Genomic DNA, 13,871 nt, shown 5'->3' with positions numbered 1-13,871 from the left:
ATGAAATTAGAAAAACACGATTTCATAACCATCAACATCTAAAGCTTAAACGTGACTATCAAAACCTTTATTGAAGAGTTATAATTAAAACTATGGTCATATTTTGATAAGATTCAAGAGAATAATCATAACTACCAAAAAAATAAGATATTTTAAATCAACTTTAAAATTAAAAGTTCCAAAAGGGGATGCTTAAAATAAGTTATTATGTATCTAAACTAAATTTAACATATAAGATTTAAAAAATTAGTTAAATAAAAATTATATTATGTGTTTAAATATTGAACAAATAAGACCTAATTTCAAATAAAACTATTATAACTTTTAAAAGGCTTTAATTTTTTGAGGTATCATGTTTTTTGTTATTTCAAATTTCACCTTGTTATCCTCATACTATGCCATGTATTCACACTAGCATGAAAAGAAGATCGACTTGTATTATATGATTCTTTTCCAAGGAAATATGGACAAAAATAAAATAAAAAATGTGACTCCGCTTCTTGGCTAGACATGAGAAAAATTAAAGCACACCCATTGAATCAGAAAAAGCACGATTTCATAATCATCAACATCTAAAGCTCGATTTCATAACCATCAACTTCTAAAGCTTAAACGTGAAAGTCGAAACCTTTATTGAAGAATGGTAATAAAAACTGTGGTCATATTTTGATATAATTCAAGAGGATAATCCTAACTACCTAAAAAAAAAATATTTTAAATTATCTATAAAATTAAAAGTTCGAAAATAGGAAATATCCACTGTGTGTATCTAAGCATCTATCTTTTTAATTTATGTTTTCTTGTAAGATCTATATTCTCATACCAATTTTTCTTTCTCCGGAAATAATTGATTTCATGATTGGTGCCCATTGTGTTTCCACTACTCACCTATTTTTGCACCGGTTGTGGACAGCTATTGGCCACGTATTTGGCTGCAGTGGCCACGGACGGCCCGGCAGGTTCCAACGCTTTAAATTGTCGCCAACCCTGTATCGTAGAGGCAGGCACAGTGCAAGCAAGAACTTCCGAGGAAGACGATGAAAGGCCAGCGGACACACGAGTACGTTATTCCTTTCCCTGCACAAGATGTATGGGAAGTAGTCGGCTCCATCGAGCTCCCGCATCTCGTCAAGCATTTGCCTGGGGTCCTCGATGACCTTGTAGTGGACGGCGACGGATTAGAGGGGTCTATCTTTACTCTAGTCGTCCCTGAAGGTGATGTCTCTGAATTTAATTTCCTGCTGTAGTTATCTCTTTAATCTTGAATTTGCCGCGATATGAGGTAATAGGAATGACGGTGCAAGTCTGTATGTACGACCCGACTCGTGGTATTCAAAGGGGGTTGGAGCTCGTCGACTGATCTTCGTTGATTCGGATTTGTATATTTTTTGCAGGATGGCCATTTCGGGTGTACAAAGAGAAGGTTGTGAAGGTCGACAACGTTAATCGGGTGAAGGATGTCGATGTGATTTCAGGCGGAGTGCTGGACCATGGGTTCACCTTCGGCCGCACTCGATTCGAGATCGTGGAACTGGGTCCGACAACCTCCATGTTCAGGGGCATCATCTTCTACGAGATCAATGACGACCAAGCGGCAGAGAAGATACCGATGGTGCATTACATGGAAATGGACACCACCGCAGAGGAAGTCGCCAAGTATTTAGTGAAGAAAAAATCTTATGCGAGGAAGCTGAGCGGGGAGCAGTCATTCGAGATGGACGTCCCCCACACTGCAGCCGCCGTTTGGAAAGTCTACAGCACCCTGAAGCTCGCACAACTTATGAAAGAACTTAAGCCTGGTTCCAATTATCAAGGAGACGGTTCAGTGGGGACCCTTTTTTCTGTAGTCGTCCCTCCAGACGGTAACTACACTAGTTACTTCGCTCGAAAATCGCTCTTCTAAGCACTCTCTGGGTTTTCATAATCTCTTTGTTCGTTTAAATGAAAAAAAAATTAAAACTGCTACTGCTTCATGCGTGTTGTAGGTCCAATCGGAAGCTACAAAGAGAGGATCGTAACTGTCGACCACCAGAAGCGAATGAAGGAAACCGACGTGATCGAAGGAGGGGTCCTGGAGAGGGACTTCACCTTCTTCCGAATTCGGTTCGAGATCTTTGAGAAAGGTCCAAACTCGGCCACTATAAAATCCACCATCACGTTTGAACTGAATCCCACCTCCCCGACTGCGTCAGTAAACATGAGTAAGCTGGTCAATGTGATGGAGATGAAGGTTCCCGGAGACATCGCCTCCAAATACCTGAGTAGCCTAAACAAACCTTGTTGACCCTCCGGCGGTGGTGGGGCGGGCTCTGGACGCCCTTCTGGGTGTTTTGGTGAGCCTGAAAACCCTCCGGCGGCAACAGGTGGAGCTCCACCCAGTAGGAGCTTCTGCTGTTCTTGTTCTCATATCACTCTGCTATTTTATTTGTTTGGGTTTGCAGTATATGATGTAAGCTTGTAAATTATGAAGAGTAGAAAGCAACTCTGCTTCTCCTCAATCATCGAATAAAACAATCTGCATATCTATAAGATATTTTGTGACCGAGCTGAGTTCGGATTCCATGCATGGTTTCCCAAAAGGAGACTTGGGACTCAATTTGGGTCTCAAAAATCCCAGTGGTCTAGGGGTGAGTTATCTCCGAGTCCAACTTCGAAGCCATCGTTAGAATCGAACCGGACTGACTCGTTTAATCTGATTAAATTGGAATCAAACCCTGTTTCCGTTCTCACGTAAGAAAATTGATTTTTGGATAAAAATATGAATACCGATCTCGTTGGTTTGCACTGAACTTGAATCTGACCGGTTAGTTTGGCTCGGTCCAATTAAGTAAAAAATAGTCAAAAAAATTTAGTCAAGAGAGGATTCAAAGTCATGACCAAGTTACCTAAATAGAAATGGTAGTATTATCCCACTTCATATCCAACTTCAACAAAATAATATATATACAAAAATTAAGAATATGACCCAATTGGATCCGATTTGACCATTGGTTGAATCCGGTCTAACCCGATTGGACCAAAACCGATCATCCACCGGTTTGATGACTAGTTTGGTTTTTAAAATATAAAGTAAAGTTAAAAATTTTAAACCATTGTAACAAATATTAGAAAAGTGTAAAAACTAAAACCCATTGCTACAAATATTAGAAACGTGTAAAAACTAAAACCTATTGTAACATAACATTTAAACTAAGTTATAGTTATAGGAATAAGTAGAATCCTCTTATATCCTTTGATCCAAAAATTAGTTTTACATTATGTAGAATTGTCTCTAATAAAGAGGTAAGAAAAAAGCCGATTAATTGAACCACAAGTTGAAGAAATTAAGGTTTAAGTATTTAAATAAGATTTAAAAGATAAGCACTTGAATATTTAGCTCAATGAAAAAAAAGTTGGAAATTTGGAGTTTTTGAGGAGTCTAAAACTTCTCAAGGAAAGGGAGTGAGTTTGAGTCTAGTGTGTTTCTCAACATTCTAAAAACTAGCCATTATGAATGGATAAGATTATTTTAGTATTTAAAATATAGGTGAAAAAGAGCTACAATTTTTTTAAAAATTATTAATAAATTCTTTTTTCTATTGAACTTGTTGCTAGATTACTTACAAAATTTGAACACCTATAGCATCTAGATCTGCCTCTGACTTTTTGAAAAGTTGAATTTTGGTTGTGTGGGGTACAATCTTTTTGCTTGGGCGAATCCTTTTTGCTTCCAATATCTCTTTCTATGGTCGAATCCTTCTTTGCGTTCGACTCCACTGGCTTCTTCTCCCTACAATTAGTTGAATCTGGCCGAACTAATTACTCTTTCTCCTTTAGCCTGCATAATCATTGACTCTTCCAAGATCAAAATCTCCATATACAAAATTCATATCGAGAATTGGTTGAATATATAAGAAAATACAAATATTTCTTTTGATATATAATTCTCCATATAAAGGCTAGTTCTTGATAACATAAAATAGCTCGAAAGTAGAAGCTTTATGCTGTTGCTCGAACTTCTTTCTCAATCTAACCTTTATTGATTCAAATATTGATTTCTCATTTTAGAAAACTTCGATTGCCAATATTCGTTTTTCATTGGAAAATAGATTCAAATATCTTTCTGATATATAATATGCAATTTGAAAAGCTCAGTATTGAGGTTAAAATGCAAATCAAACAATGGGAAGAGTGACAAAAAAGAGAAAAAATAGATAAATACAAACCTAAACTGCTAGAGATAATAGATCAGAAAAAGAAAGATCCCCTTATCTTTGTGGGATAGACCGAGTCAACTCATAAATCTTGGTCTGATACCATGTTGAATTTATCCGTGTAATTCATCTCGGGTTGGTCGTCAGCGTCGCCGTTGGAAGACGGAGACCGACGGAACCCCCGCCCCCCCCCCCCCAACGTTCTCTCTGACAGCGACATGAACCCAACCCCCACCCCACCACGTTCTCTCTGCTCGTGGGAGAGCGACGGAAACCCCCCCGCCCCCCTCCTCCCCCCCCCCCCCCCCCCCCCCCCGTTCTCTCTGCGCGTGGAGGAGATTGCCGTTCGCCTGTTTACCGCCGCAGGCGCGTTGCCGCACCTGCTGGGCACGCTGCAGCACCCGTCCACTGCAGCGAGGCGTGCTGCAGCGTCCGTTGGGTACAGCAGCGCTTACTTCACTGCCGCCGCAAGTGTGCTCCTGCGTCCGTTGGACAAACTGAATCATTGCTATAATAATTGAAACTTTTGATACATTTTATTTCAATTACGAGTGCACCTGTTGGGTACGCTGCAGCAGCGCGTTAGTACAGCGTCCGTTGGGTGCAGCTTGGGTACGCTGCAGCACCCCTCCACTGCAGCAGCGCCTTAGTGCAGCGTCCGTTGGGTGCAGCAGCGCCTTAGTGCACTGCAGCAAGGTGCGCTCTAGCGTCGGTTGGACAAATTGTAACATTGTTTTATAAAAATATTTTTTTGTATTTTATAAATTGAAGCTTTTGATACATTTTATTTCAATTACGAGTGGACTCCGCCCATTGTTCATTGCCGCAAGGTGAGCTGCAGCGTCCCTTTGGACAAACCGGAGCGTAGCTATAATTATAATAATAATAATAGTAATAATAATAATAATAATAATAATAATAATAATAATAATAATATAATAATAATAATAATAATAATAATAATAATAATAATAATAATAATAATAATATTAAAACTTTGGATATATTTGATTTAAATTAGGAATAGACTTGTTCATCGCCGCAAGGTGCACTGTAGCGTCTCTATAATAATAATAATAATAATAATAATAATAATTTGAATATTAAAACTTAGGATACATTTTATTTAAATTACGAGTTGATTCATCTGAGTCGACTCGGACCTGTGGTTGTAGATTGGGGTCAAATCGGGCATAACCGGCTCGATAGAGTTGACTTAGTTCTAATAATAAAAAAAAAAAGGCCAATGCCATGGCGCCAGTGGGGAGGTGCCGAAGCGTTGGGCAACTGAATAAAAAAAATTATTTTATTCAGTTGGTCTAGTATTTTCAATCAAATTGTTTGAAGCTACATGTTACCAAAGTAACCTCTGTAGTGTAGAATAATTTGCGTATAAATATATAGATGTTTGTACGGAGTTATTTATACAAATTGTGTTCGGCCCGAAGGAAGATGCAGTTTGGCCAAATCAACAACGTACTTGTGATGAAAAATGCGTAACAATTATAAAGATTTTTCATGTGAACAATAATCGTTCCTTTAAAGGCGAATTGACTCACTAGTACCAAGTCTACTCTTTGAGTGCCAAAACAAAGATTCTATCAAACTAGTAGATTCCTTATATTTAAAATCATAAAAGTAACAATTGAGTCATCCTATTGAGGGGACAATGAAATCAAGTATATCTCAATATATTTTTAATATATAAAAATAAAAAATTAAAAACTATCATGACATAATATAAATATAAGCAAAGTGTAAAAACTAAAACCCATTGTAAGATAATTTAATTATTTTTGGGTCCAAATAAAGTGATCTTATCACTCATTAGTCAAAATATTTAAAATTTCAACTTATATGTATGCATTCTTGATAGATTATATGAATAATTTTAATTTAAAATATAAAAACATAATGTAAAATGAATTTGGAATTTTCCTTCTAGATAATGCAATAGTCAGAAGTTATCTTAAAATGCATTTGTGGAGATAATCAACCTATCAAATAGAAACACTTTTACATGTTAAGTTGATTAAATGTTAATCTCTTATAAAATAATCCTCTCGCTTTAAATTTACTTGAATTTTATTTTATGTTTGTTATTTTTTTAGTTTATAGAGATTTAATTCAATATATATGAGTTTCCATTTATGTTTTCTTTATAAAAAATTATCTAGTTTTTTCCTTTAATTCTCGGTCAAGTAAAACGATAAATCCCAGGTAATTGAGAAAAAGAAAGAAATAAAAAATTTTAAAATACAAGGCATGGCTTCTCCTTTAATATTTTGATGGCAGGATTTGATTTCTTTTTCTTCATTTGACGGGTTCGACTCCTCCCTTATGTAGTCTCAGTACATGGGTCAACTCGTTTAATTTAGATCTTATTGTAAGTGGGTTTAACTCCTGTCGAAACTGTTTTTTTTTAAATGATTTAGTATCCAAGTTTGTGATCAACAAAATTTGGGAACATAGAGAATTTGAATTTGTTAAAAATAATTAATTTTAGAGGCATTAATTAAAAATATTATACAAAACCATATTTTTTGGAACTAAGGTATAAATGAGTATTTTTACAATAATAAAAAAAAATCTCTTTCCTCAATAGAATAGGAAGGTCAAGATGAAAAGATACATCTTCATTCACTAAATTCAAAATCATACAAACAAAAAGGTCACTAAAAATTCAAATTCATACGAACAAAAATGAACCAAGCAGATGTAAAATCCTAGATTTTCTATTTTTTCTGCGATTTCCTGTTTAATTACTCTCTCCTCTCAGCTTCCTTCCCTGGGTTTCCAGAGTGGTTTTTCTTCTTTTGCTGAATTTATTCTTTAATTTTCAGGCTTGAACGAACAATGGATCGGCCGGCGTACCGGTAGCCGGACTATGCAACGACCCTCTTATCCGACATATGGATACCCACATTGTCAGGGATGTATTTGCCCCAGAACCAGTGCCTCTTCCACACCCTGTTCATCTCTTCAATGGGTACGTTCTTTGTCTCCGGCAAGAAGAAGTAGATGAAGATGGTGGCGAACACCACGAACCCGCCGAAGAAGTAGAAGAGGCCGAATTTGAGGTGGCAAAGGAGGACTAGAAATATTTGGGCGATCACGAAGGTGAAAAAAAAGTTGACGGCGACTGTGATTGCCTGCCCGGCAGACCTCACCTCCAGGGAGAAGATCTCGCTCGGGACCAGCCACCCGAGAGGTCCCCAAGACCATGCGAAGGAGGCCACGTACGCGCAGATGAAGAAAAGGAGCAGGTTTGCTATGCCTCTCGAGATCGACCCTGTCCCGGCTACACCGAAATTCACGCCAATGATGGTGCCGACGGCGATCTGGCAGATGATCATCTGGATGCCGCCCTCGAGGAAGAGGAACCTCCGGCCGTACCTGTCGACGCAGTAGATCGAGACGAAGGTGGCGAGGACGTTGACGACACCGGTGATGGCCGCGGACATCAGCGAGGCGTCGTTGCCGAAGCCAAGTGTCTTGAAAAGAACGGGCGCGTAGAACATGATGACGTTGATTCCGGTGAGCTGTTGCAGGGCGGGGATGACGATGGCTATAATGAGCTGCGGACGGTACTTCTTCTCCAAGATGTTCTTCCACGGGTGGTTTACCTTCATGGACTCCTCGCTGGCGTCGCAGAGGTCCTGAAACTCCTCCTCCACGTCGGTGGAGCCGCGGATCCTCTGCAGGATCGTCTTTGCCTTCTCCCTGTGGCCTCTGTCGACGAGGGAATTGGGCGTGTCGGGGAGGAAGACGGCTCCGATGGTCATAATCAGCGCCGGAACTGCCGCCATTGCAATCGACACCCGCCACCCGTTCCTGCCAGTGATCTTGTTCGTGCCAAAATTCACGAAGTTTGCAGCCAGGATTCCGAGGGTGATAGCGAGCTGAAAACCGATGTTGAGCGCGCCTCGAATCTGTGGGGGCGCCATCTCCGAGAGGTAGACCGGCACCGACTGGTTGGCGAATCCGATGCCGATGCCTAGCAGGAGACGCCCGATGAGAAGCATGACGACGTTCACGGCGGCGGCGTTAATTATGGTACCAATCAGGAAGATGAGCCCGCCGAAGAGCATTGACACCTTCCGGCCGAAAACCCTGGTTACGCCGGAGGCGAAGAAGGATGCGATCAGCCCTGCTAAGTAGAGCGAGGAGGTGAAGGACGTCAGCAACTGACTGTCGAATTTACAGTACTGATTGTCCTTCTTCGTATCGTCTTTCATCGTCTTGTACACTCCCGGAAAGAAATCTTCCAGGAACACGTCCATTGATGTTACACCACCTGCATTCAATCCATAAACAACTTTGAGTATTCATTTCGATAGATCATAATTCACAGACATCGATTATCAGTTAGCGCCTCTGATTCATATGTACCCGAAACTCCAAGATCATAACCAAAGATGAGTCCACCCGACGCAGCAACGAGACAAGTAAATATCACGAAGCCCGTGACCTTTCCGCTGTAGTTTTTCACCTCTCCCGTCATTACGACTCCGCCCGCCATTTCTGAAACCAACCAAAATGCAAATCTCCTATAAAGATGAAACAAATTGCTCTCCGAAACTACGACGATTGACTGTTATATATTCCCTCTAGCTCTTTTATACCCTTCTCTTCTGCCCCCAAGAAAGCAAAGCTTGCGATATCTGAGGCTATGATCTCTCTCGTCTCCTATTCCGAAAGAACATTTTTTTTTCCGGCAATTTGTACCCAGCCAGAAGAATCCTCATCCTTCCGCTTCTACAGGGAGAAGACCTGGTTCACTTCAGCTCCACGTACCATCCATCGCTCTCCGGATACAGATTCTGCTCTCCGCCTTCTTCGCCCCAAAAAGGACTGGCTGCACATTACTGTGATATTGTCCTCCTCGTCTTCTATATATTCGGTACATATCGATTCGTCTGAACTAGAACATCGCTCGCTGTCTGTTGATATCATCTTCCTCCCCATTTCATTCAGCTCCAGTCATGAACAGAGTGGATACAGAAGATACGTATCATCTTGATTAATTCTTCCATTTTGGTTGGATGATTACCAGTTGGTTCATTTGATGAAATGTAAAGAAAAGCTTATATTATGGAGATTATTTTACAGAATTTTGCATGAATCCCAGATGCTTGTGTTCCTCAAATTCATTCGTCTTTTTTTATTTTTTTATTGTGTAAAATTTGGACCAGACCGACAAGTTGGATCGGGTTCAACCCAACTTGAACTCCTAACCAAACCAAGAACCGAAAAAATAATCTGAAGTCAAACCGGACCAAGCGGTCATGAGATGAGATCCCATCACCACGGACTCCGGCCCATTTCCGTCCACTTCATTTACACGAACGAACATAAACGTTAAAACCCTTCAAAATTCCCGCGAAGAGTCATCTACTGCGATGCTTTAATCACCAAACCTCCAACTTCGTCAATCGCCTCGCCATTTTTTCAGCATCTTCAATTTCATCTGAAGGCTCCGCTATTCGAGCTATATGCAGAGCATGGTCCACCAGATTATGAATTTGGGGAAGATCCGGGGATTTTTACAAAGACTGACTTTTTCAGTTTCAGCTGTTGGGTATACGACCAAAAGTTCCACATTGGTTAGAGTGAAGAGGATCTTGGATATATAAGTGTGGACACTATCTCTATTGGTATGAGGCCTTTTGGGGGTAAAACCCAAAGAGCAAATCTATGAGGGCTTCGCCAAAAATGGACATTATCATACCAATGTGGAGATAGGTAGTGTCCATAGTTCTTATAAATGGTATCAATGTTATGCCCCGAAGTTAGCCATGGTAGATGAATCCTTTGAATGCCGAACAAAGGTGGTGGGCCTCGAATTAGATCGCAAAGGCATCCGTAGATGTGCTCTATTGGACAGGTGGTGTATTCCGGATTCTTCATGGACGTGTCTTGGTTCCAACACGGTAAAGATGAGTTGATCTGGATAGAGCATGCCCTTAAGACAGGTAGTACTCCATGTAAGGCGTCCAACACATTAAAGTGAAAAATCTGGATTGGTAGAGAGTGGACAAATGGATGATTGCACTTAAATACCATTCTAGCAACTTCACTTGTAGACATATATGCCAAAGTGTGGGAGCCTTTCACAAGCGACTCAAGTGTTCTACGACATTAAATATAAAGATGTGTTTGCATGGAACACCATCATAGCTGGCATGGCCATGCATGGTCATGCAAATAAAGCCCTTCAGCTTTTCGATGAAATGCCAGAGACTGGTATCAAACCAGATGACAACACGTTTGTTGCAGTGCTTAGTGCATGTAGCCATGCGGGTAGGGTGGATGAAGGTTATGGATTGTTAAATTGCATGAGTGAGACTTACAGGATTATCCCTAAAGTTGAACATTATGGATGTATCATTGATCTTCTAGCACGCGCTGGGCTGGTGGAAGAGGCTTTAATGCTGATACAGACTATGCCAGTTGAGCCTAATGCTAGTGCCTGGGGTGCTTTGCTTGGTGGTTGTCGGATTCATAACAATATCAAAGTGGGGGAGCTTGTAGGAAGCCGATTTCTTAAGCTTCAACCACAGCATAGTGGCCGGTAATTTCTGGATACTTTACATTGTCTTCTGTTGCTGCAAACTTAAACCATGAATATGAACTGCAATTGCTAGTGATATTCAGAGTATTGAAGAATAGTTTGAGATGTCTAAGCTTGCCCACTTACAAACTGAGTTTGCACTGCCAATTGGTCTGTTTCAAAAGAACCAATTCATCATGTTAGGCCTTATGGAATAGCAGTTGTAGGACAAATCCAAGCAAGATTCCAAGCTGGTAGAGATTCACTAGGTCAGGCTTTCCTGTGCACCTAGGGTCAAGCAAGTTTGAAATGAGAACCCCAAGCAAGACTATCATCCCCTAAAACTACTGTGGATATAAAAATTAAGCCTGGTTAATCATACTTACTTGCTTCTGCTGTCTGCTCATGAAAATACCATTGCTTTTATTAAAACTTCTCCGAAGGGTAAATGATAAAAGGTAAGATCTAACATCTACAGCAAGCTGTCAGAGATCACAACTCGGCTGAAGAATGCATTTGGGTATTTACCTGATACCAAAGAGGCTTTATTCGACATTAAGGAAGAGGAGAAAGAACATGCACTTGCTGTTCATAGTGAGAAGCTGGCCATTGCATATGGTCTGATTCAGTCCAACCCACCTGCGCCTGTTAGAATTGTTAAGAACCTGCGTGTGTGCGTAGATTGTCACCATTGGACCAAGATGATATCTGAGGTTTATGAGCGAGAAATCATTGTCAGGGATTGGAATAGGTTTCATCACTTTGTCGAGGGCAGATGTTCGTGCAGGGATCATTGGTAGATTTCCTTCTGTTTGTACATGCAAGAAGTTTCAATATTCGAACTCTTCTTTTCCTGAGGTATAAACTGAAAAGAGGAAGTGGATGCACGGGAGAACTGCAATTTTCTATATTTTAAGTCCATGCACAGGGGATTATCCCACATCTAGTGGGATGGATAGGCTGCCAAAATTGGCTTAATTCAGCTGTCTCCAATGGTTCTGACTCTATATTCCGATCAGATCTGAATCAGATGCTAGACAATATTCAGAATATATAACTTGAATGGAATAGGATTATTAAGCTGCCCGAATGTCTCTTGCAAATTCTAATTTTTATTACTCGTATGCATGTCATTAATGGAGTTTTCTCCTGCCGTTTCTTTCCTTCCAGTAGCATCTATTGATCAAGAATTTAAAACACTTCAGTCTGCTAGAGTATGTTTGAACTACATAGACCATGTACAGCATTTAGTTTCCATCAAAGATACAATATTTCAAGAATGTAATAATCTCAATGCCTGCTAAGGAAGGTTGCACCTAGGGAGGAGCTGAAAGAGGCAAATGGTAAAAAATTATGGAAGTATTGAAAGCTTTGCAAGTCATTCCAATTGTGCATATATGGATGAAGCCACCACCCCAAATACAAAAAGGCCTGCAGCTTTTCATTTACCAATCCAATAAGAAAGCTCTTGCACTTGGCTCCACTCAGAACTCGAAGAAAACTTTTTTCTACGCATCGGTGCTCAAGTTTATAAAGCTGGTGTGTGTAAGTCACAATGGTTCAGAATTATCAGCTACTCAGCTGCCAAGTGCCATTACTGCAAATGAAATATCATGCAATTAAGAGAGATCTACAAGAAAATTAATAATAAAGTGACTTTAATAACCGTCATACATTCTGCTCCCATCACTAGTTCAAGCTGCCCAATCTTCGTCACTACCATCTGTTTCCTGGAAATTTTCTTAGATTGCAAGATTTCAACTGCTAGCTAAAAGCATCCAATAAAGCAGTACGAGACAAACAGAACAGCACAACAATTTCCTCCACTTTCTCAAACAAGGTCGATAAAGTGGCTTGAACAAGTCTACTCCTTTTACTGTTAGAGATTTCACTTGTCCTTTCCTTAGAACTTGAAGATCTTTTAAGCCCTCGTGGTGAAACAGTCATCATCTTAACTTCCTCATTGTCAGAAGCATGAACTCTAGCTCCAATGACATTGGAAGCTACAGCCTTTATTATATTACTAAGGAAATAGCAAACAGAATTTTCACAAAATGTCAAAATTACAGAAAGACAGACTCAAATAAAGAATGCAGATTTGCTAAGATAAGTATGTATAACAACATTCAGAACGAAATATTGAAGATTATCAGGATATTTGAAGGCAAGGAAGGCTTTCATCATTATCTTTCTCTTCCTTGATACTAGCATTATCATCTCCAGAGGATGACTACGCGAACCTACACCAAGATTATGCAGCTTTAGTAAGTCTTTAAAATATTTGATCCACCAGATTTTTGAGAAATGAAATGAAATGACAGACAACAATTTAAAAATCTACAATGAGAGTCCACCTTGTGGAAAATCACACTAAAAATAGACTTTACCTACACCCATCAAACCATGTCCATGTTAATTTCCAAGCTGTACCTACCATCTAGAAGCACTCAGATGTTATGAAAATTGACTAATTAGCCCACTTTTTTTTTTTTTTTTTGTGAGAGCAATTACCCACATATTCACGTAAAAAACAATAGAAAGAGATTTTTGAGATAAAACAAACTATAGAAAGAATAAGCAGAAGAGATGGGGAACAGTGCATCATGCAGCACAAAGTAGGGCAATAATTAATAAATGAGGCTACATCAACAAAACATAAAGATAAGATGTTGAGAGGGCTATGTGACAAATTATGCATAATGTTGCACAATGTAGGGTAGTAATTAACAAATGGGGCTACATCAACAAAAGATAATCGTAATAAAGATAAGATGTCGAGATGGTTCAGTGGCAAAGCTAGGAAAGACAATAAAATTAATGTATTATAGAACACATAGGACATGTATCTGCACCGCACAGAGCATATCTGATCAAATCTAATATGCACAAGAAGGGTTTTGGCAATGTTGGTTAATGAGCTGGCAAGAAATAGAAGAAACATGCTAATAGACCCCAAATTAGTGTTACCTACTCTAGAAGGAGTAAACAAAAGGATAATTAGAGGGTGATTAATGGGTCAGGAGTATTTTGGAAATTTAACAATGTTAAATAATTTCGGGAGGGAATTTAGGGGAGGAACGGAGGGAGAGGAGGCATTGAGTCGTTTTGTCTTCAGAGCATGGCTC

General features: G+C 39.7%; 3 protein-coding genes across 3 annotated transcripts; 2 read left to right on the top strand and 1 right to left on the bottom strand.

Annotated features, from left to right (window-relative positions):
- The first annotated feature begins 990 nt into the window (after nucleotides 1-990).
- On the top strand, nucleotides 991-2,541 carry LOC137934564 (S-norcoclaurine synthase 2-like). Its single transcript, XM_068778989.1, has 3 exons — nucleotides 991-1,215; nucleotides 1,395-1,862; nucleotides 1,986-2,541. The coding sequence occupies exons 1-3, from the start codon at nucleotides 1,038-1,040 to the stop codon at nucleotides 2,282-2,284; spliced, it is 945 nt and encodes a 314-aa protein (XP_068635090.1). The 5' UTR covers nucleotides 991-1,037; the 3' UTR covers nucleotides 2,285-2,541.
- Nucleotides 2,542-7,078: 4,537 nt separating this feature from the next.
- LOC137934232 (sugar transport protein MST3-like) lies at nucleotides 7,079-8,715 on the bottom strand. Its single transcript, XM_068778506.1, has 2 exons — nucleotides 8,586-8,715; nucleotides 7,079-8,490 (listed from the first exon to the last, which is right to left on the bottom strand). Exons 1-2 carry the CDS (start codon nucleotides 8,713-8,715, stop codon nucleotides 7,079-7,081), a joined length of 1,542 nt encoding a protein of 513 aa, XP_068634607.1.
- A 1,276-nt stretch (nucleotides 8,716-9,991) lies between these two features.
- On the top strand, nucleotides 9,992-11,546 carry LOC137934231 (pentatricopeptide repeat-containing protein At5g06540-like). Its single transcript, XM_068778505.1, has 3 exons — nucleotides 9,992-10,126; nucleotides 10,280-10,767; nucleotides 11,225-11,546. The coding sequence occupies exons 1-3, from the start codon at nucleotides 9,992-9,994 to the stop codon at nucleotides 11,544-11,546; spliced, it is 945 nt and encodes a 314-aa protein (XP_068634606.1).
- The last annotated feature ends 2,325 nt before the right edge of the window (nucleotides 11,547-13,871 follow it).

This window comes from Aristolochia californica, unplaced genomic scaffold (assembly GCF_029961685.1).
Source record: "Aristolochia californica isolate CCGP_79_NKW_82.1479 unplaced genomic scaffold, dmAriCali1.0.hap1 SCAF_6, whole genome shotgun sequence".
Classification (NCBI taxonomy): domain Eukaryota; kingdom Viridiplantae; phylum Streptophyta; class Magnoliopsida; order Piperales; family Aristolochiaceae; genus Aristolochia; species Aristolochia californica.
This window is presented reverse-complemented; position numbering and strand designations above follow the sequence as displayed.